Consider the following 23,359-nt stretch of genomic DNA (forward strand, 5'->3'; position numbering starts at 1 on the left):
CTGATGCAGATGTGCTTTTGGAGATTGAGTGGTCAGAGCCGGCTTGGCATCGGCCTTAAGGCTCGTCAATGCGTCATGTGATTGATTATATGGAGTGGGGCTTACCTTCCCCCTCCCCGCCCAATATTTTATTCAAGTTGGCACCTGTGCCACCAGCTGCGCCTTGTGCTTTGCAGCCCAGTTGGCAGCCTGGGAAACTGCCTGGCCCCTGGGCTAGAGAGAAAGGCCGGACCACAAAGAGACCTCCCTGCGGGGCTGTTTTAGCCTGGGGGTGCCAACTTGAATAAAATATTGGGCGGGAAGGGGGGAGTTAAGCCCCCCCCCCACAAAATCAATCACATGATGCGGCACAAGCATGGCAATTGAATGGCAATGCCCATCAACTTGGGGGGTGTCAAATATTTTAGGGGGGACGAAGGGACCTCAGTCCCAGGAGCTGGTTCCTATGCTTCAGCCACCGGCTTTCCCGGCATCTCCTCCACCAGGAGGCAGCCGCTCGTCTGGGCCAGTCCCTTCCCCGCCCCTTGCTAGCAGGACTTTGTTTTACTTTCACAATCGCGGTCAGAAAAAGGTGAGGTTCCTTCTCGCAGAGGCGCTGCCCCACGTGTTGGTTGAGCCTTGAGGGGCCATGGCGGGTAAGATCGCGCAAACTCCCCCCCCCCTCTTTCCTTCTGCTAAAAGGGGCGATCGGTCACTACGGAGGGAGGCAGCGTGGGGACCAGGCTGACTCCGCTTTGTCTTCCCTGCCTGCTGCCAGGGGTCTCTGGGCACCCACCAAGGGCTGCATCAGCCAGCCGGTTCAGCCCATATGCAGGCAGGCAGGCAGCGCAAAATGGCCCCATGAACATTCTGTGCCCCAAGCCTGCACAGTGGCTGCAAGAGTTAGCCTGGCATGATGGTTTACCCTGGGGAGCTGCTGCCGGTCAGTGTAGACAGTACTGAGCTAGAGGGCCCTTTGGGTCTCGCTTTGTACAAGACAACTTCCTACGTTCCTGCACCTTGGGCCAATTTTGGTGACCTGATTTTCCTTGCAGATGAGAAGCTGAAGGAAATCCGTGCAGAGTTTGTGACCTGTGCTAACAAGTCTCTCATCAGCCAGCTCCTAGATAGGCTTCTCCAGGAAGGAGTCCTGAACGAGGAGGAGGTGGATGAGGTGAAGGCGAACACGAAGAAGCAGGACCAGGCAAGGACCTTGATTGACCACGTGAGGAGGAAGGGGCCCAAAGCCAGCCAGATCTTCATCCAGGCCCTCCGGTGCCAAGACAGCTTCTTGGCTGAAGAACTGAGGCTTCAAGTCCCTCCGCCAGGTGCTTATTTAAATAACCAGTTTAGCAGTTCATAGAATTGTAGAGTTGGAAGGGACCCTGAGGATCATCTAATCTAACCCCTTGCAATGGAGGAATCTTTTTGCCCACAGACATCCCTGGGTGGGCTTGAACCACCAACCTTTTGGTTAACAACCAGATGCGTGAACCAACTGTGTCATGGATTTCTCTCCTTGGATTGTTTATGCAGATATTTAACTTTTAAGAACGACAGTCCAGCTAAATTCAATTTAAATGCATTTATTGATTTATTGATTTGATGATGACATGTATACCTGACCCTTGAAGTCCAAAAGGCTCTTGGAGTCGCTTTCAAGGTCCCAATTGAAAAAGGCATGATGCATGAGGAAAAAGAGAGGAGGAGGGAGGAGGGGAAGAGCAACCTCACGCACAAGTTCATAAATGTGCAGTTCATGCAGCTGGTGCCACTGGCAGTTCTGGTTCTCTTGCCTTGGATAAAGGCCAGACGTCCCCCTTACTGTGTATTTCCCCAGCCACCCTCAAGTCCCTTCTCTGCCCCAATTTTCTTAATGAGTCTGGCCAGTTTTGGGGTGGGGGAAACCGATGATCAGTGTGGAAAGGAAACCTCAGCACAAGTGACATTTCCTTGTGGTCTTTTCCGTATAGCTACTCGCTCTTAGGAATGCACCTCTACCTGTTGAACTATCGAGTCCCAGTCACACGAAATGAAGCCGTCTTCCCTATTTCAGTTGCTTGTGACACATCGTCTCATCCTATAGGTACTCCCTTTTATTCCCCGCCCCCCACAGATGGGAGGCAGGAAGCAGCTCTGCATCCCCCCCCCAAAAAAAAACTCTCTAGTGTCACTGACAGGAAGAGGATCCATCTGAGTCTTTGATAGAAAATAAACCTTGGGAAATCAGCCTGGTGTTTAAGAGTGGGGGGGTGGTACTCAGACTGGACGTAAAAAAGCTTGCTATCTTTCTCCGTGCATGCGCGCACACCCGCACACGCACACACACACACGTTTGGAACCAAAAACCAGGCAATGTCACACAAAAAATCGTGTTGTGGTCCACCATCTTGATCCAAACGTTTACAAAAACCACCTAGCTCCCACCTCAGGAGCTCTGATGTAGAGTTTGATGGCAATATCTTGAGAGGGGGCCAAATCCATAGAGAACAGATGGCCAAATAGACAAGCCACTTAAAAATGTATATAGTAGATTATTATTATTATCACTATTACTATAATCTATATTATTATAATTACTATTGCATTCTGCTCTCCTTCCAAAAGGAGCCAAATGTTGTAACCAAATTCAGAATATCTACAGATACTTTCCGTGATCCTCAAGAGCATCCAAAGGTTTAACCCGGTGCCCGAATCTCTCTTGTCTCCAGAGCAACAGGCTCATCTGCCACTCCAGGAAGTCGGCCCAAGGGCCATTGCCTCAGCAAAAGCAGCCCAGCTGCAGGAGACCAGCGATGGGCTCATGCTTTGCCCCCTGGACCTCTTTCAGAAAATACAAGCTGAGGAACAGGACGAGGTGAGGAAGGACCAAGTGGGCAGTCACAATGAGGTGTGGGCAGACCTGGCTAAATCCAGGTGCCATTTCACTCCCTGCGCTCTTGCTGAAGGTGAGGGTTGTGGGGTGGGGGACTCAGGCCAGAGTTGAATGCGGCCCTCGAGGCCTCAGACTCTCCCCAGGCCCCTCCTCTCACCAGCTCTGCTCTGTGCCCCTTTTGAGTGCTTTGGCCTAGCTAGAAGTGTGATAAGGCTCCTTAACCCAGATTTCAGTGAGCCTGACTTTTCTTCCCTGGCAGATCTACCCGATCAAGGACAAAGAGACACGCACCCGACTGGCCTTGGTCATCTGCAACATTGATTTTGAGCACTGTAGCAAAAGGGAAGGAGCCGAGGTGGATCTGGCCCAGATGAAGCTTCTCCTGGAAGGGCTGGGATACAGAGTGGAAACCGAGACCAACTTATGCTCACAAGTAGGTGGTTTTGGTGGTGGTGGGGAGTTTTCCAAGGCGCTTTCAGTTTCCATTCTCCAAAAAGCCTGTTAACCTTCTCTTTACCCCAGAAGCCTCTTCCCTTTAAATCTTTAGGTTTCATTTCCCTTTAGCTTCCTTCCTGGAAACTCCCTGAAATTCCTGCTTAAAACAGCCTCCAAAACAGAAGCCAAACATTTTATAACAAACAAATAGCACAGCAGTTTTGTTCCCACACACAGAGAGACACAAATCCTGAGGCCCGACGGAGAGTCAGAAACCTTGTGGTGATACGCAGAGCAGCCAGAACTGAGATGCAGAAACAGCTCCGTAATACAGTGGAACCTTGGTTTTTGAGTGTCTTGGAAGCTGAATGATTCGGAACCCGAACACCGAAAACCCAGAAGTAATTCCTTCTGTTTCTGAACGCGCCTCAGAAGTCGAATGGCTTCCGAGGTGTGTTTCTCCATTTTTTCAATGGATTTTGCTGACCGCCCATTGATCCTCGGTTTTCGAACATTTCGGAAGTTGAACAGTCTTCTGGAATGGATTACGTTTGAAAACCAAGGTTCCACTGTATATATTCTATTAATATATTCTAGTATGTCACAGAGCTGGAAAGTACCTTAGATACCACTCAGTCCAACCCTCTGTTCAATGCAGGATAAACATAGTAGAATAAGCACATTAGGTTCCCTGTGCTTAAATCCTGGCAGTGTGGTGTAGTGGTTAGAGTGTTGGACTAGGACCTGGGGGAGAACCAGGGTTCAAATCCCCATTTGGCCTTGTAGCTCACTGGGTGACCTTAGGGGTATGTCACTGCTTCTCAGCCTAATCTGCCTCACAGGGTTGTTGTGAGGATAAAATGGGGGCATGTGTGCCGCTTTGAACTCCTTGGAGGAAAGGGGGGGGGAGATATCGAAAACATACAAATAAATAAAGGAATAAATTTTCAATCCCACCTTTACTCCAGACATAAGGCAGGGATGATCAGTGTGGTGCATTAAAGATATTATCTCACTCCCAACTGCTGAGAGTTGGAGCCAAGCAAATCTGCAAGGCAGCCTTGGTCACTTCCCTGGACATGAGGGGGGTTCTAGGAGTAGAAGCTGCCCCTCTTCTTCCCTTTTAGCTAAGAAAGCTGCCCTTTTGCTGCCGACCCAACACCCCCTTCTCTCTGCTTGCAGGACATGGCCACGTGCTTAAAGAGCTTCGCAGCCCAGGAGGAACACAAGACCTCCGACAGCACCTTTGTGGTGCTCATGTCTCACGGCCTCCGGGAAGGCCTGTGTGGGGTGAAGCACAAGGACTCGTGCCCAGATCTCCTCTCTGTGGACACTGTCTTCTCCACCTTCAACAACAAGAACTGCCCGGCTCTGAGGGGGAAGCCCAAGGTCATCGTCATCCAGGCCTGCCGTGGGGGTACGTGGTGGGTGTTGAACCCGGCATTCCCTCCGCCTGCCTGGGATGTAGCGCAAGGCACCTCTGTGGTTAAGCAGGAAGTAGTGGTGGTCTTTGGGACTGGTAGGGTGGAAGGAAGGGAGCCCAACAGTAGGGGGAGCCAGAGGCAATAATGAGCAGAGCCAATCCCTGATTGGGGGCCAGGAGGAAGGTGGTTGGCTGAGGGCAGACTGGGGATGATGGGACAGCAGCATGTTTTCTCTAGCAGACCAATTCTGTTGGGGGGCATTGGCTGTTTTATTGGGTCCTGGTCAACAGGATCAAAAGAATTGCCCCTGATCAGCTAAATAGTTTGAGGATCTATACAACTTTGTAACATGCAGAAAACAGCAGTCTCAGAGAAACCAAAGACTGGAACTGAGGGAAGTTGGGGGCGGGGGTGGGTGGGTTTTGTGTGGGAGGGTGGGGGGAGGGAGGAAAAATGGTGGAAAAACAAGGGTGATATGTTTTTGGATAATATATCTTGTTTTAATTTTGAATAAAAAAACTTATAAAAAAAAGAAAAAGAAAGAATTGCCCCTGAATTAGTCAGTTTCTGTTTCTGCATGCAGAATTGTGGGGAGTAGGGGCCTGTATTAACTGGATTTAATTTCTAGAATAAATAGCACCATTTCACTACAACAGGAAAATCAATGCAAGGAAGCCATTCTGAATCTTCCCTCCCCTCGTGTAATGGGGAAGAGTAGTTGACAGATTCTGGGGCAATTCCTCACTTGTCTCTCTGGTCTCAACTGAATGGTCGCCAATAAAAGGCGCAAAACCAGCAAGCAGGAAGCTTTTGATTAAAGGCACAGCAGCCCTTCAGCACCTCAGCAGTGCTCCACGCTGCACAAGCCAACCCCAGAATTGCATTCTGTCACAAATAAACCGCTGACAGGGCCGGTCTGCCCATGAGGCAAGATGGCAGGATCCACAGGGACAGCTGATCCGGCCTCCAGGGAATGTTTCGTCTGCTGCTGCTGTCGCAGTGCCAAGAACAATTGCAGCAGGCTCCTTGGCAGCACCCCCCATGCCGCCTCCACAGCAGTCTTTTGGTGAATAGGAGGCACTTCTGTTCTCCTCCCGCTCCCCGTTACTGATGTAGAACTTTACTTCCCCTTTTTTCCCCTGGTGGGGAGAGCACCATTTTGTGGTTCGCCTCAGAGGACCAGGTGTGGAAAGAAGTGGTGGTGTGGTCAGAACATGGAAAACACTGGGAGATGACCTCAGGATTCCCTATGAAATTTGAGCAACAGGTGATGATGATTCCAGGAAAGAGGGGTGCTGTAGAGTCCTGACAGAGGCTCTTTCCTTTTGTTTCCCCAGTGAATAAAGGATTTGCATTTGTGAGCGACTCAGCAACACCTTCGGCCGCCCCCCTCAGCCCTATCCAGTGGCAGGAAGAAGACTTGGAGAGCGATGCCATTCACAAAGTACACATGGAAAGCGACTTCATCTGCCTCTATTCCACAACCCCAGGCAAGCGGCTCTGGGGGTCTTGTTTTTTAGTTTCATAAATACACTGCTTGATTGAAAAACAACACCTCTCACAGAGGTTTACAAAGAATACAAAAAAAAAAAAAAACAATTACCGTATTTTTTGCACCATAACACTCACTTTTTTCCTCCTAGAAAGTAAGGGGAAATGTCTGTGCGTGTTATGGAAGAAATGCCTACGGGTGGCATGCCTACGGATTTTCCTCCTCTAAAAACTACGTGCGTGTTATGGTCGGGTGCGTGTTATAGAGCGAAAAATACGGTACCAAGAAGAAAAATTAAGAACAATAACTTAAATGCTTTTGAAGAGTTAAAATACCAAATAGACTAAAAACAGATAAAGCCCCGCATCAGCTTACTAAACACCTGGGTAGATTTGTCCAAGCAAAAATGTTTTTAGCAGGTGCCGAAAAGAGTACAGTGAAGGCGGCTGCCTGATTATCAAGAGGCAGGGAGTTCCAAAGTGGAGGTGCTGCCATACTAAAAGATCAACTTTTTACAAAGGGAAAACAAGTATTATGTAGCACTTCTCTAACAGTGCCAGTTCCATCAAAGCAGTGGAGTGGGCAGATAATGGGGTAAGGTGATTTTGTAGGTAAACTGGTCGCAAGTTATCAGCTAGCCTTGTTCACTGGCAACTGGATAAGCTGCCCTGGTCAGCCTCAGATGCTGTGTTAGCATTAGCCACCCAGAGTTGCCGGCTGACAACTCTTAGAAAAATGAGGAACTGAGATAAACCAACAGTTCAGAGATTCATCTAGCCCTAGGTGTCATACGTTCATGTTTCCTCGACAGATAATGTATCCTGGAGAAGCCCCCGAAATGGATCTCTCTTCATCACGCAGCTGATCAAAGATATCAAGAAACATGCCTGGAACTGCAACCTGGAAGAGATCTTCAGAAAGGTATGCCCTCCGTCCTAAGGCTGTGTCCTGCTCTGACCCCAGGCGAGGCAAAGCTCCCTCTTCAGGGCTCAAGCCGGAGAGCAAAGCTCTGATGTTGCTTCTGCCTTTCTTAATTCTTAGTTTTCAGCCAGCCTTATTTAATTCTTATTTAATGTAAAATAAATAAACTAGTCTTTTTGCAAGAGTGCATGGAAGTTCTAGGAGCTAGTCCTTTCTCCAGCTGGACAAGGATACTACCCACCCCCCCCTTTTCATTTTTTTTTAAATTTTTTTTTTTTGAAGAATGACCTGCTGTGAACTCTCTCCTCCTCTGCATTGCAGGTCATGCAGTCCTTTGAAAAAAACCCGTGCCAGATGCCCTCCAAGGACCGAACCACCCTGACCAAAAAGCTCTACCTTTTCCCGGGGCACTAAAACTTGAGTAAGTGCCTCTGCTTCCCCTCTTCCTAACTGGATTGGCCAGGGGTGTGTGTGTGTGTTGGGGCAACAGTGTGAGGGACAGGCAAGTCTGGAGGCTTATTAGCCAGTATGGTGTAGTGGTTAGAGTGTTTGTCCTGGACCTGGGAGATCAGGGTTCAAATCTCCACTCCACCAAGAAGCTCACTGGGTGACCTTGGGCCAGTTGCTATCTCTTACTTAGCCTAACCTACCTCACAGGGTTGTTGTGGGACTAAAATGGGGAGAACTTTGTATGCCTTGGAGGAACGGTGGGGTATAAATGTAGAACTGAATAAAACCAAGTAAGAAACATTTCTGTAGTGTAGTGAAGAGGCCAAGGCTGTAATCCTGACCCTATTTACCTAGGAGCAAGACTCATTGTATTCAAAAGGATTAACATCCTTTTGAGGTGGGCCTGGTTAGGACTGTGCTGTGCGCTACATAGCAGGGGGTCCCCAGTTCCAGTCTCTGCCCTGACATCATATGGTGTATTTAGCCAAGCCCCTCTATCTCAGTCTCAGGAGTCCCCATGGGAGGATATAACACTGGCCTACTTTGCAGGGTTGTTGTATCCACACAGGGCTGCTGAGCACCCGGAATCACCTGACAAATTTGAGCCTTCTGTATTATTGTGGAGAATGGCTGCAGAACATCAGGAGGCGTTCCTCAATTTCCTTTTCTTCTCTCTCCTGCAGGCGAAGGGGCAGCATTCTGAACTGAGTCCCTCCCGGCTGCTGTGCACAATCATATACAGTGGAACCTCGGTTTTCGAACGTAATCCATTCTGGAAATCCGTTCGACTTCTGAAATGTTCAAAAACCAAGGATCAAAGGGCTGCCAGCAAGTTCAGTGGGGGAAATTGAAAAATGCGCCTCGGAAGCCGTTTGACTTCTGAGGAGCATTTGAAAATGGAAGTGTTAGAGGCATTGGGTGGTTGCTCGAGAGCAATCAGGCAATATGCCTCAATAGTCTGTTCTAAAGCTTTCTTATTGGTGGTAAAAACCTTTAGAATGCAAGAGCACCTCTATTCCATGTCTTGCTCGTTCACTGACCCCCAGCCTACGCCTCCCCTCTCTGCACAAAAGCCTTCTGTGCAAGGAAGGCCTGGGTAAAGGGGGCCCTCCCTCCTCTCCGCTTTGCTCAGGCAAGGTGTCCTGGCACCGCCTTGCATCCTCCAAGTCCTGCATCTCCTCCCCACTAGAGGCATGGCTTCCTTCCTCTGCTGAGGAAGTGCTGCTTCCCACGATCTTTGGGGGCTCTCTGTAATCCGTCCGCCTTTTCCCCTCTCGCTCCTGAGCCGATGGCAGTTCCCTGACAGGAAGCATTCACTTATGAGTTTTCGGCGTTCAGCTTCTGAAGCGTTCGGCAGCCGAGACGTCCAAAAACCGAGGTTTGACTGTATTTGCAAGTTCTGACTGCAGCATTGCTTAACCTCATCTTCAAACACCTTCCTTCCACCTCCCAACTCTCTTATTGCGGCACATCCTTGATCATGATCATGATCTCTCTCTGCACTTGAGTGATGCCACCTCTTCGCATCCCTCCTCACAGATTTAAGAAGAGAAATGCAGCTGAATCAGACCAAAGGGGCTAGCCCAGCACCCACAACCAACCAGATGTCTCTTCTGGGAAGCCCCAAAGCAGGAGATAACTGCAACGGCCACACACTTCTCACTTGTGATTCCCAGCAACTGGTATTATTCAGAGGCATACTACCTCTGACAGAATTGCTTTGCAGATATTTTGTTTAAAAATAATCTTGTAACACGATGACCAGTGAACCTGCTTTTCCTGTGCCAGAATCTCCTACTTCCCATGCACATGATCCAAAATAAATGCACATTCTTCCCCCTTTCCCTCTTCTCCTTCCCTTGCCGCCTCTTTCCAGAGTTGTTGCAGGGGAAGAGACTTGTCCTCTAGTGGAAAGCACCTTAGACAATTGTGGTGGAGCCACTGCGATCCTGTTCTCAAAGTTGGTAGGGCTGCAACGAGAGAGTGACCCTCAAACATTCATTGTGGGAGTGGGTACTGGGTTTTGAGAAAGCATTTTTGATGTGGTTCCTAATGTTACAAGTCCATCATAGAACCCAAATCTGGCTCTGGCCCTTCTGTCACGTGACACAGATCTAGACTGTCCCCTTATATCCATAAGGACCTCCTTGCCTTGCTGCCTGTTTTAGAAATCGCCTCACAAGTTAATTGTGATCCTTTTGACCAGGTCAGGTTCCCATATCTCAGCTATGGAGGCAGAAGCGATGTCAATATCAGGCTGACTTATAGAGAAGCTATGTCATGGCTAGTTGGTGATTCTTTCAGTGGTGGTTTCCCTGCTCAGATTTTCTTTTTGCTTGTGTCAGGAGCCAGAGATAGGTCTGCCCAGTGTCAGTGAAGTTAACTCTTTATTTAAAGAAACCAAAACAGTGCAGGCCTAGTGATCACAGCAACCTTTCCCAGTAGGTCTTGCTGCATTGAGACAGTTGTGGGCACTACCCAGCACTCTCTAAGTCTCCTCCCTAGGTCCTTCCCCAGCAACCTGAGGCTCCTCCGTCCTGCCTCTCTTTGCTCTGCTCTTTTCATTCCTCTCCATGTTTTGGGAGACTAGCGGGGAGGGGAGCTGGTTGCAACAGGAGAGGGAGACTCCCTAGATTCTTCAGCTACCTCTTTACCCCTCTCCTCTCCAGCCTCTGCTTCATCCTCAGGGTCTGAACTGCTCTCTGCCACAGCCTCTTCCTGCTCACTAAACCGTTGCCTCTTCAGCTTCAGGAGGACGGTCCCAACTCCAAACTCCCGGCTTTGCTTTCCACAGAAATGGGCAATTCCATGCCCTATGCTTGCATGGTCCTCATTTCAGACAGACCCACAAAAAGTTCTCCAAATCCCATCCCTGGCCCTCCCACCCACCTCACCATGAGGGTAACTTACACAACTTTGCACTCACTAGAATTGCCTTGGCAGCCAGTTATTCTGAGCTTTCTATGCTCCGGAAGCCCCTCTGAACAGCTGCTTGACAGTTCCTGATTATTCAGACCAAGAAAAGCCATGGCAGAAGTCAGGCTGACAGTTCATAGCGAGGTGAGGGCTTCTCCACATCAGAGACTGCAGAATTGGGGGCAAAGACCATGGGCAGTGGGTCTGAGGGATCCAGTCCCTACTCTTTTGTTTTCCCCAGTACTAACCTCAGGCTCCGGAAAAGCCTTGAAGAGCTGTGGCACAACTGCAACAAGAGAAGGACATGTGGACAAGTTAGTTCATCCCTTAGCAGCTTCCAAGATTATTCCAAGAGTCTTCTCCTTAATTTCCCTGCTTTTACTCTTATTAAGTAGACACCTGTAGACATACAATGGACACCTGTAGTTAGTGGCTTTTAAGGGAGAAGTGAGAGATGTCACAATGGAGGGCGAATCATTGTTACCACGGCAACCCACCCACTTTGACCCTGGGCCAATCTTGTTTATTCAGAACTTTGAGGCACCTGCTGTTCCGTCTGCAGGTTTGCTGAATTGTCTCTCTTCAGGGTTCATTTCATATCATTTTTCATTCAGCCACATATCTAAAGGAAGACAATCCCAACACCCCTTTAAATGCAGTAGAAGACTCCCAAGTCTAGGGATGTCCATAGCACAGGATTAGACAATCTGCTTGAGCTGTGATTTCCTGTGTTGTGGCGGGCTGGATGATGACCCTTAGGCGTAAATTTCTGTGATTCTTTTAAAATGTATTTTTTGTGTATGGAACTATTTCAGAAGGCCTCTCAAAAGTATGGGAATAAATCGAGCATGCTTTGCTAATTATTTTACCCAGGAGCAAAATGAACTGGAGGCGTTCTAACAACATAAGGCATATTCCACCAATTTCTTCATGTTCCTGGCCAGGCTGTTGCCATATAATTATCACTGCCAAACTAACAGTGCTGAAACTTTGCTGCAAAGAAACTGCAGTTTCATGAAATGAGGACACATTATTATAACAATTCGGGGATTTGCTAAGTCTTCATTACATTGATAACCATTTATTAAATGTCTTTAAGAAGCTTCAGTTTTTCACGAAAGATTCCAATACTTTGAAAAAAATGTTTATGAGAACTCGCATCACTTAGAAACCTGTGGTGGGCGATGGACTTCTGAACAGGAGGCAACATGGAACTGAAGAGGAATTAAAAATGAGGAATGGGGATGAGGAAGAAGAAACGTAACATTTTCAGTTTCTGAAATAAGAAAGGCAGGTGCTTAGCCGACAATGGAGTGTATGTTTTCTTTTAGAAAATGTCTGTTCCACCTTTCAATAAAAAGGTGGTTTCTAGAATCCTCCCCTGCAAAAATACAGTTGTTGTTGTTGTTTAGTCGTTTAGTCGTGTCCGACTCTTCGTGACCCCATGGACCAGAGCACGCCAGGCACCTCTGTCCTCCACTACCTCCCGCAGTTTGGTCAAACTCATGCTGGTAACCTCGAAAACACTATCCAACCATCTCGTCTTCTGTCACCCCCTTCTCCTTGTGCCCTCCATCTTTCCCAGCATCAGTGTCTTCTCCAGGGAGTCTTCTCTTCTCATGAGGTGGCCAAAGTACTGGAGCCTCAGCTTCACGATCTGTCCTTCCAGTGAGCACTCAGGGCTGATTTCATTAAGAATGGATGCGTTTGATCTTCTTGCAGTCCATGGGACTCTCAAGAGTCTTCTCCAGCACCATAATTCAAAAGCATCAATTCTTCGGCGATCAGCCTTCTTTATGGTCCAGCTCTCACTTCCATACATCACTACTGGGAAAACCATGGCTTTAACTATACGGACCTTTGTTGGCAAGGTGACGTTTCTACTTCTCAAGATGCTGTCTAGGCCTGTCATTGCCCTTCTCCCAAGAAGCAGGCGTCTTTTAATTTCGTGGCTGCTGTCACCATCTGCAGTGATCATGGAGCCCAAGAAAGTAAAATCTCTCACTGCCTCCATTTCTTCCCCTTCTATTTGCCAGGAGGTGATGGGACCAATGGCCATGATCTTTGTTTTTTTGATGTTGAGCCTCAGACCATATTTTACGCTCTCCTCTTTCACCCTCATTAAAAGGTTCTTTAATTCCTCCTCACTTTCTGCCATCAAGGTTGTGTCATCTGCATATCTGAGGTTGTTGATATTTCTTCCGGCAATCTTAATAATCTGTCAACCCCCCAAAAAATCAAGAGAGAGATGATAGCCCTCTTTCAGAAAGGCATGCCACTGCCTGGGTGATGCTACCAAGAATACCCCACTTTCTGTGTCCTCATCAAGCTCATCTCCAAAGCTGGTGTAACAGAGGAGAGCTTCAGATTGTTATGAGTTTGGAGGGTCATTCTGGATCACAGAATCACAGAGTTGGAAGGGACCCAAGAGTTATCCAGTCCAATCCCCTACAATTCAGGAATCTCAGCTAAAGCATCTAGGACAGATGGCCCTCCAACCTCTGCTTAAAAACTTCCAATGAAGTATACTGTCCACCATCTTCCGAGGGAATCCATTCTTCTTGCTGTCAGAAAGTTTTTTCTGATGTTTAGTCAGAATCTCCTTTCTCCAAACTTGAAGCCATGAGTTTGGGTCCTATTCTGGAGCAGGAGAAAATAAGCTTGCTCCACCTTCCTTGTGGCAGCCCTTTAGATAGTTGAAGATGGCTATCATATCTCCTCTCAGTCTCCTCTTATCCAGGCTAAACATACGCAGCTCTTTCATCGTCCCTCATAAGACTTGGTTTCCAGACCCTTAATAATCTTGGTCACCCTCCTCTGCACATTTCCCAGCTTGTCAATATTCTTTGCACATTGTGGTGCCCAGAACTGGACACAGGACTCCAGGTGTGGCCTGACCATGGCAGAATAGAGTGATACAATTTTACTTCCCTTGCTATACAGTGGTACCTCGGGTTACATACGCTTCAGGTTACATATGCTTCAGGTTACACACTCCGCTAACCCAGAAATTGTGCTTCAGGTTAAGAACTTTGCTTCAGGATGAGAACAGAAATCGTGCTCCGGTGGTGCGGCAGCAGCAGGAGGCCCCATTAGGTAAAGTGGTGCTTCAGGTTAAGAACAGTTTCAGGTTAAGAACGGACCTCCGGAACGAATTAAGTACTTAACCCAAGATACCACTGTACTTCTGTTGATGCCCTGAATTTCTTCCAGTTCTTGGGATCCTGTATCTGGTGTAGTAGAATGTAGGCGAGCAAGCCTGCCAGACCAGTCCCTATGTCTAGGTAAGGGTTTTGGCTGACTAGTTAAGCACCACAACTAGCATATGCAGAAGTTTACTCTGTGCCACAAAACAAATGGGTGGGCCTTCTCCCGGCCACACACTGCCTCACCTAGCTGCTAAGTAGAACAATAGCCAGTGTGGGGTGTGTGAGCTGAGCTGGAAGCTGGAAAACACAGAGACATGCTTGCTCTGTCCTGGATCCAAAGCTTTAACTAATGGATCTGTTGGGGGTGTTAATGCTGTTAGCTCCACCATGCTCTGGTTGTATATATGTGTAAATAAAACCATATATCCTCAAAATAGTCTCTACCAACCATCATCGCAAGGAAATTGAACTCTGGCCCAGCGCCTGGAACTCCTGAACACTCAGAGATCAGGGTCGCATGCAACACCATGTTGAATGCAGTGGGATAAGCACTAGTGCAGGGGTCTGCAACCTTTAAGACAAAAAGAGCCACTTGGACCCGTTTCCGAATAAAAAAAACCTGGGAGCCGCAAAACCATTGCGACATTTAAAACAAATATAACACTGCATATATTGTTTCTTACCTTAATGTCCGATCTGACAGCGGGCGGGAAGGTGACGTCGGGACGGTGTGTGACTAACGCATGCACAGCCCCCATGCGACGTCACAGCCAGTACAGCGCCCGCCACAGTGGGGAGTGTCGGGGCGCACAATGCGCCTCCTCCCCTCGCTAGTATCCGCCCCGGAGCCGCGGCAAAGGTGTAAAAGAGCCACATGCGGCTCCGGAGCTGCAGGTTGCAGACCCCTGCACTAGTATGTATCCAGGGGCACCTAGGAGGTCTGAGGACACTCCCCCTAAGAAAGTGCAGGTTTTGCTCCACCATCTTGATTCAAAATGGCACCTAACTGTATCCAAAAATTGACAACATTCTGCTCCTTGAGCTTAGGAACCATGAGGCAAAATTTGGTTATGTTGCCTTAATTCAAATGCATAGACCCAGATCCTGCCCCAAATCTAGATGGAGGTCAGCCCTAATGTTTAGAATTCAGAAAAGTGCAGATTTCAAAGGCTGGTCATATTTCGTTTGATGTATTTCTTGGAAACTGTGACTTAGGTTGGTTTGCCTTTTAATTCACTAAATTGTAATTATCCCCACTTAGAGTAGAGCCACTGAAATTAATGGATCAAAATTAGCCATGTATGTTAATTTCAGTGGATCTACTCTGTGTCTGACTAACAAGAGATACAACCTGAAGATTGCTTTTGTTTTGTCAATAAATATATAGTGTTTTTCTTAAAAAATGTTTAGGGGTACTCTCTTTTTCCTACTCATATTGAAATACTGCCCCTCAATGAGGCCAAACTTAGATTCACAAAATGTTTAGGGGTATGCATACCTGTGTACCCCCAGAAAAAAGCACTGAATATATATGCTATGGGGGGAAAGGCAAAACCGTCCTGATGAATTTGGGAGCATCTGCATGCAAAGTGCTAAATCATCAAGCACCCATCCCTTGCTAGGCTAATATTCATGAAATATTAGCTTATTAAGTTCCTCAGTCGTTATCATCTTAATCATTTTAATTATGTACATGATTTCTCTAGGGATTTTTTTTAAAAAGTATGTGTTAATACTATAATACTGTAAATTTATGTTTAAATTATATTGAAAGTTGCTTGGAGACCGCTGAATAACAAGAACAGTAATAATATAATAATAGAATCATAGGAGTGTAGCGTTGGAGGGATCCTCAGGGGTCATCTAGTTCAGCCCCCTGGAAGAAGAAGAATAACAAATAATTAGCATTATTGCAGTTGTTGAATACCCGTTGTTATTACTGCAGCTGTTGCGTTATCTGAACTCACACCAGGGTTCATGCCTCCGATTAATATGCAAATGAACGAGGGCACGGGCCCCACCCACGGAGGAGCGCCACCTGGAGGGCAGAGGTGACAAAGGAGAAAGGGAGCGCCATTCTCACGCTTCCTCGTGCTCCGATTGGTCCAGGCAGAGCAGCGCCCCGCCTCGTCCTTTGATTGGACTGAAATGGAGGCGTCGCAGGGGCGTGGCGAGGAGGGCGGGCGGGCGTGGCCAATGCTCGGAGGCGCTAAAATAGTTCCGGAAGCGCCTGCCCGCCGAGAACTTCCCAGGCGCGCCTCCCCGTTTCAGCCAATCAGCCGGCGCCTCACTTTCCTCCTCCTCTTCCTCCTCCCTTTCTTTTGACAGCGCCGAGCAGAAAACGGACGTGGGCGCGCCTTTTTCTCTTTTCCCCTGCTCCTATTGGACAGCGGAAAGGACGCGCTGTGATTTCTCATTGGCCGCCGCGGCCCGCCCTTTCCCATTCCTGTGCGTCCCTCCCCCTCTCTCTTGTCAGGCAAGCAGGCAGGGAGGGCGGAGAGCTGCGCAAAGGTTGATCGACGGGAGGGGCGGGCCAATCGGGGCCTTGCGCGCCGAGAAGGGCCCACCCCCTCCCTCAAGGCGGGGCGAGCGCGTGCTTCAGGATTGGCCCTCCACTGCGTTCGCTGATTGGCTGCGTGGCAGGAGGGGGCGCTGCGAGGCCGGTGGGCGGGAGCGGCGCGCGGCGGCAGCTGAGGTGGGAGCAGCGCCGTCGGGAGGGAGGAGCGCAGGTGAGGAGACCCCCGCCGTCGCGCCCCCGTCCCCGCCCTGAACCGCCCGCCCCGGCCCCTCAGTCGCAGCAGGCCCACGGGGCAGGCGGGCCGGGTGCAAAGATCGCAGCAGGCCCGCAGCAGGTCGCGCCTCAGGCGTAGGAGGAGGCCCAGCCCCAGCGCCGCCTGCCGCCAGTGGACACGGAGAGAGGGTGGGAGGGAGGGGCCTCCACATACACACGCACCTCCACACCCGCGCCAGGCCACGCATCTCCCTGGGAGCCCCCCCACTCATAAGCCCCGCCCACTTCTGCCCTCTGCACATGCTCAAGGGGCGTGCGTGTGTGCGGAAGTGCTGGTCGGCACAGTAGGCTTCGTCCTCCTGCGAAACGGGTTACATTTCCCCTCCCTTAGAGCATGGGCAGAGTGATTTCTCCACCCACCAACGTTTGCACTGGCAGTTTCTTAAGATGCATCTGTAGCCCCCTCACTCTGACCATGTGCCGAGTGATTTCTCTCCCTCTTACCCCTCAACAGGCCTACTACCTGTTTCTAGGAAGGCTCTGTAGTCCTTACTCTTGAGCATGTGCAGAACGATTTCTCATTTTCTCTCTCTCATCCTACTAAACTGTTTGTATCCCTTCCCTCTAAGCACATGCAGAGTACTCCCCCCCCCAGCCAACTCAACCCTTGCCAGTTTGTAAGGAGCAACTGTAGCTATCCTTTTCCAAGGGAGGTTTCTGGACTCCCGACCCTCTGCAGCCAGCATAGGGCAGTGATTAAGGGTGATGGGAGCTGCAGCCCAAGAACATCAGAAGAGCCTGTGTCTGGATCATGTCAAAGGGTGTCGCTTTCATCCAGCATCCTGTTTCCCACAGCAGCCAACCAGATACCCCAAATGGGAAGCCTGGAGGGTCACAGGTGTTCCCTGTCCCTGCAGTGATCAGCTAAAAGGAAAACTGATTCTCATATGACTCAGCCTTATGGCAGCCTGATGTGCCCTCCAGATGTTTTGGACTCCAACTTCCATCAGCCTCAGCCTGAGCGGCCTTGCTCCCATCAGCCCCATCATCACATGGCTGTGTTGGCTGAGGCTGATGGGAGTTGTAGTAAAAAAAAAAAGTCTTGAGAACACTAGGTTGGCAAAGGCTGATATACATACAGAGACATTTGCCTGTTGGTTCTAGAATGCCACCAATGCCAGGCCCCAAATCTCCAAGTGTCCCAGCTCCAGGGACTCTGCCTGTCCTGGGCAGAATTCCAACATCAAGGGAGAAAGTAGAAGGGGCAGAAAGTAGAAGGTCCAGCATCTTGGGGAGAGATGTTGCCCCATGTCCTTTGGAAATGTCTGGCTATACTTAGCTTTTAATGGCCCATAACCATAGCTGTCAACTTTTCCCTTTTCTTGCAAGGAATCCTATTCGGAGTAAGGGAATTTCCCTTTAAAAAAGGGAAACGTTGACAGCTATGCCCATAACCCCTGCCACTCTTGCCCCAAATACCACTTGGAGTGGGTGGGTGGGTGCGGGGGGAGAAAGCAAATTTAGCAGGTGGATTCACAGTCTGGGTTTATTTGGTCTCTGAGCTTAGGATTGGTTTGGCTACCAGCTGAAAGGGGTGCAAACATTCAAAAAAAAAAAAAAATTAACCCATGGGGGTTCTCTGAGTTTGGAGGTAACACTGGGGTGGGAGACATCTGTGGCCCTTATATCACCCCCAGCCAGCATGGCCAAGAGTGGGGGCTGTTGAGAACTGTAGTCCAGCAGCATCTGGAGGGCCAAAGGCTTCCTACCCCTGCCATAAGGTTATTTCTTAAAGCAAGTAGAGCTCATGTCTCTTTTGGTCCTAGAAGTTACACCATGTCCATGGCACACAGAATTCTGAGTAAGCCCCAAGATGGAGGGAGAAGGTGTTTTGCCAAGCAGGCATGGGTTCTGTTCTTTGGTCACCCCCACCCCCACGCCCCATACATTTAAATATGTTACCTCTCACACTCAGCATGCTCAAGGCAGTTTTGCAATGTAAAATAGTAGCTTTTGGTTAGGACTACAAGTTTTAGGTGATCAGTCTTTAAGCAATCCATTGAGAAAACATTCAATTGAGTCCCAGTTAACTAGGCCACACTTTTAAATAGTTAACTTTTAAAAATAATTTTCCTTAATGTTTGTGTGAAGCTTGCTGATGTCTTTTTCAGAAAGAAACATTTTTCCCTCAGAGAAGCGAAGGCCTGTTGTGATATGATTATTTGCACTCCACTGTTTAAAAACAATGGGGGTTTGTTGTTGTTCTAAACCGTTATTTTATTTGTATGCAAATTTAGGCAGATTTAATTGAACAGAAAACATTTAAATGGCAGTTCTAAGGATGTTTACTCAGAAGGCAGCCCCACTGTGTTTAGTGGTGCTGCTTACAGCTGAAAAGATGAAAAAAGAAAGCTAGCGTGTCAGGGTAAATGCCTCCTTTTTCCAGGGGATGATGTTAGTTTGTGCATGAAGGAGTAGTTGGCAATGTGAGCTCCCCACATTTGCTGTCTGAAGTGGTGGGGTACCAGAAAACAATATTTTGTCATTCTCCTCTCCTGTTTGTGAGAACTAGACCATGGCTAACTGACTGAAAGATACATGTTTGTATATTTCATATCACCACCATAATCGCTCCTATTACTGATAATATTACTACACACACACACACACACACACACACACACACACACACCTTTCATTTCAAGAAGAAATCCTTCATGGTGCAAGTACAAACAGGAGTATAAGGAACAACCAATATCTACATTCTGCATGCACCCAGAGACTTCTTTTCACCTGTTGTAGGGTTGAGCTGATGCTGTAATGTCACAGGAAGCTAGCTGATACCAGAGCAGCGCTCTGTCTCACCCGATAGTGTCTACTGCTGTTGTCTGGCAGTTTTGGACTGAGTCTTTTACATCATCTCCTCCTTGATACCTTCTAACTGGAAATCTTGGGGGATGAATCTGGGACCTTCTACTTCCAACACTCAGCAGTACCCCCTACCCTTGTACCCTTGTGCAGGTAAACTGTGACACACACTCACCCTTACTGGTGCAAATTATCTGTGGCTTAATGAAGGCCCTGTGGTGTGATGAGGGTGCACTGGGTGCTCACTTTCCAAAAGGAGAGGACTTGAAAGCACTCCCCCCCCTTTCCTTCCTCAATCCTAGATGCAGCTGTGTGGGAGGAATACACTGTACACACTGTGAGGTGCTTCCACTTTCACTCTGCCATTTAATACACTCTTGGATTGAGCTACAACATTAAAGGGAGAGGCCAAGGCCTTCAGAGTATGTGTCTGTGAGTATGAGTTTAATTTCTAAAATCAGTGGTAGCTGGTTGGGCCACATGCCCACGGGTTTGTATGGTTGCCTGCTCAGTGATGATTCAGGGAAATTGCTTCATATTCTTAGGGGTGCTTTTGCTATCACTCTGGCAGCTTTTACTTTGTGCGTTCCAGGTCTGATTCCATAGCGTTCAAAACAGATTCTAGGGTGGGGTCTGACTCTGTGTGGGTGTATGCAGAACTCTGTGCTTATTTTCTAAAATGTGAAGTGCTTGGAAACGACACAGTGGAATCCTTGCCTCTAAACACAGATATGTGCCTGGGGCTAGCTGTATTTCTTGCGTTTATGAGGGAAAGGGTTCTTATTATTGTTCAGGGATGACCTTTTATTATGAGAATTATAGAACTGGTAGACTGGAAGGTCCTGAGTAGGCAATTCACATGCATCTGATGAAGTCTGCTCTAGTCCAGTAACATTTTTGCCACAATAGATCTGTTTTGTTTGTTTGCTGTAACATACTCTCTCTCACACACCATAATGTATTCTATATTCTGTTTCCAGTTTCTTAGCAGAACCTTCTGAATAATCCTGATCTTGCCTTACCAGATCCTTCACTTCCACCTGACTTCCTTATCCCAACATCACTATTTATTGCCATCGTCCACCCTGTCTTGTCCAGCTGTCAGGCTGTGCTGTTTGTTTATTATTTATTTATTTATTTATTTATTTATTTATTTATTTGCACCATTTATCTCACCCAGATAATTTATCTGGATGGTGAACAATACATTCTACAAGCCATGGTGGTTTGTGTGTGGGGACGGGGGCAGCGGGGGACGACGACTTAACAAGCAAACAAATAATCAAAATAAAAAATAGAATTAAAGCCACGAGTAACAAACTTTATAAAGAGTATTAGAAAGCACTAAAATATGAGTTTAAAATGCCCGGAAAAATAAAAAGGACTTAACCTGGTGCAAAGAAAGGATCATAGCATGGGTGCCAGGAGAGCATTCCTGGTGGGACATTGTGGAATGTGGCACCACCACTGAAAAGACCCTTTCTCCAGTAACCACCCATCACGCTTCCTCATCTAGCAGGCTGCTTAGAGAAAAGGTATGGGTGGATAGATGTGGGAGGAGACAATCTTTCAGGTAACTTGTCCCCAAACTCTTGGGACTTTAAAGGTTAAATCCAGCAGATTGAAATGAGCTGGGCACCAGAACATCTGGAGAGGATGTTTGTCCCTTGGTATGCTTCTGTGCAGCTCTTGTCCTAATCCCTGATGGATGTGTGTGCATGATTGTGATTATTCATTGGTAAGTGGAAAGCCTGTGCTTGCAGTGGCGCTCCTTCTTACTTCACATGTTCTGTTACTGAATTTGGATGTTCAACCAAGATCCAGGGTTGTGCATGAAATGAGTCTTGTGTGCAATTTTTTTTTTACATTATTTTAAACACTTGAAAGTTTGAAATCCCCTCTCAAATAAAATTCATCTTCTACACTTTGATAAATTATGCTGTTTTTCCAGCTCACATGAATTGCCCCAAGCAGCTTACAATTCATATTTTAAAAGCAATCAAACACAATTAGAAGATAAGATATACGCAACACAAACATTCCAGGAGGAAAAGAGAAAGAGAAAGAGAAGGACATGTCTATTTTATCTATTGTAGTTTTCATATCCACCCTTAGTGATTGTGTCTTCATGGAATCTTCTTGAAGGAAACACAGCCAATCTTCCTTCACATTACAAATGGTTCACTAATATTCTTTAAGTGGTCCAGCAAATGACCCTGCGAAAGCCACTTGCCCAGCTGCCCATCAACCACTGGAAATCATTCATAGCATATTGAAAACTTGAAAGGAAAAAAGGGGCATGTCACTTCCAGTTTGTAAGCCTTAAATTTTCACTTCCTGGTCATCTGGAGCCAATTCCTGATTGATACAGGTGACTCCTGTGGACATGCTCCAGCTTGAGAACAGCTTTTTGGTGAATCAGATGTTCAGTGGGGCCTCTAAATTTCTTTTTACTGTGCCAGTGCCTGTTGATATGATGAGTATGCCTGTTTCTCTACAGCAGTTGAAGTTGGCCCAGTATTCCATTTTTAATTAATAGGTTTTTGTATCGTGCCGTCTGCTTGTAAGTTCACTTACCTGGAAGTGCCTTACGTATCAAGGCAGTGCATTTAGTATTGAGCTGAAAGTAGTGTTGACACCTCAATTGCACATGTTTCAAATGAGCCAGCCACCACAGGTAACAGCTTGTCTCTTATAACAAGGATTTAACAGTCAAGGTATTTGAAAGGGTTTTTGTCATCCACACTGATCTGGACACATTGGGAGAGCATAATTAATCTTTGCCTATGAAGATAAGCAGTGCTGTGGCACCTTAAAAGCTATGTGGCTTCTTGTGGTGTGGCCTTTCTTAGGTTGGAGTTGGTTCCACCAGATGCATCAATTTAGATTTGCAATCTGGATTTTCTTTCTGCACCTTTTAATCTTCTGCTGTATCAGGAGATGAAGCAGCCATCCAGGTTTCTCCTGCATGGTTTCCCACCCCCAGGCCCCAGTCCTGTTACACTTGCCCCCTCCCACATAGCTGTATGGCACACAGAAAGTCTTGCTCCATATGGCAGGCTGAACAACACAGCCGGGGCGGGGGGGGGGGTGGAAAGAGATAACAGGGCTGTCTGCCTCATTTCCTTATTCAGTGGTAGATTTTAAAGGTGCACAGGGAATCTCTAGGCTGCAGCCTAACAACCCTCCCTGGTGAGCCACATTAAAAAAAAAAATACACTGTGAAGCTGGTAAAGCTGCAGAAAGGCACAACCAAAATGATCATGGGGGGGTAGGCTGAAGGAGGAAGAGGGGTCGATATGGCAGAGATGGGGTGCAGCATTTTCAACCCCAGGGCCTCATTCCCTTCAGGACAACCTTCTGAGGTCTGCATGCCAGTGATGGGCAGGGCCAGAGGCAAAAGTGAGCAGAGCAATGAATGCAGATTTTACCTTTGTGCAGTAGGTTAGTTTCTGCACAGACTCCCACACCCTTCTCTGCTTTCCGTTCAGGTAAGCATGATTGGAGTTCAAGGAAACATTTCAGCCAGGTAAAAACACTCAAAGAAGGATGCAAAGCAGGGGTTCTGAGGACCAAACACAGGGGGTCAGAGGACTGCATTTGGCCTCAGGCCTAAAGCTCCCCACCCCTGGCTTATGGCAATTAGCCATAGTGGTTGTATGGAACCTCCATGTTTAGAGGGAGTCTTTTACTGTATGTTAGTTCTTGGGGAGCGACAGCAGGAAAGGGCTGTCGCCCTCATGCCCTGCTTCCGGACGTCCTGGAAGCATCTGACTGGTCACAGAGAAACAAAATATATGCCTAGGCTGAACCTTGGTCTGATTCTGTTCTTACGGAATTGGAAAGCTTTGCATATTGCACTCACACACTGATTATGGTATACTGGGGGGAAAATAACGCAATGAGAGCTCAGTAAAATGGGACTTTTAACAAACAGGCAAAACACATCCTGACAGAGGAAGCTGTAGGTGTGAAATCTTTATTTGGCCTTAATGTTTGCTGGAGCATCAAGGCATGACCATAAAAAGTTGATGTAGCTTCAAATGAGCAGCAGCTCTTTTGTGATGCGAGGGAAGGAACCTCAATTATAATCTCGTCTGACCCACTATTTCATGAGAA

General features: G+C 47.7%; 2 protein-coding genes across 2 annotated transcripts in view; both read left to right on the forward strand.

Moving 5' to 3' along the window:
* The first annotated feature begins 418 nt into the window (after positions 1-418).
* Positions 419-8,608, forward strand: LOC128402662 (caspase-1-like). Its single transcript, XM_053366952.1, has 9 exons — positions 419-635; positions 1,035-1,307; positions 2,691-2,836; positions 3,114-3,287; positions 4,472-4,706; positions 6,051-6,203; positions 7,017-7,126; positions 7,448-7,547; positions 8,260-8,608. The coding sequence occupies exons 1-8, from the start codon at positions 629-631 to the stop codon at positions 7,538-7,540; spliced, it is 1,191 nt and encodes a 396-aa protein (XP_053222927.1). The 5' UTR covers positions 419-628; the 3' UTR covers positions 7,541-7,547; positions 8,260-8,608.
* A 7,641-nt stretch (positions 8,609-16,249) lies between these two features.
* MTMR4 (myotubularin related protein 4) overlaps positions 16,250-23,359 on the forward strand; it is a 47,393-nt gene continuing 40,283 nt past the window's right edge. The window contains exon 1 of the mRNA XM_053366255.1: positions 16,250-16,370. The gene's annotated coding sequence lies outside the window, so the exon portion shown is untranslated. The remainder of the gene's footprint in view (positions 16,371-23,359) is intronic.

The sequence above is a fragment of the Podarcis raffonei genome, chromosome 15, assembly GCF_027172205.1.
Source record: "Podarcis raffonei isolate rPodRaf1 chromosome 15, rPodRaf1.pri, whole genome shotgun sequence".
Classification (NCBI taxonomy): Eukaryota; Metazoa; Chordata; class Lepidosauria; order Squamata; family Lacertidae; genus Podarcis; species Podarcis raffonei.

What these genes read in the sequence shown, in the direction of transcription:
- LOC128402662 (XM_053366952.1), top strand. An exon ending in GCTTCAAGTCCCTCCGCCAG is followed by an intron (nt 1,308 to 2,690) that starts GTGCTTATTTAA and finishes TCTTGTCTCCAG; the next exon opens with AGCAACAGGCTCATCTGCCA. An exon ending in CATCCAGGCCTGCCGTGGGG is followed by an intron (nt 4,707 to 6,050) that starts GTACGTGGTGGG and finishes TTGTTTCCCCAG; the next exon opens with TGAATAAAGGATTTGCATTT.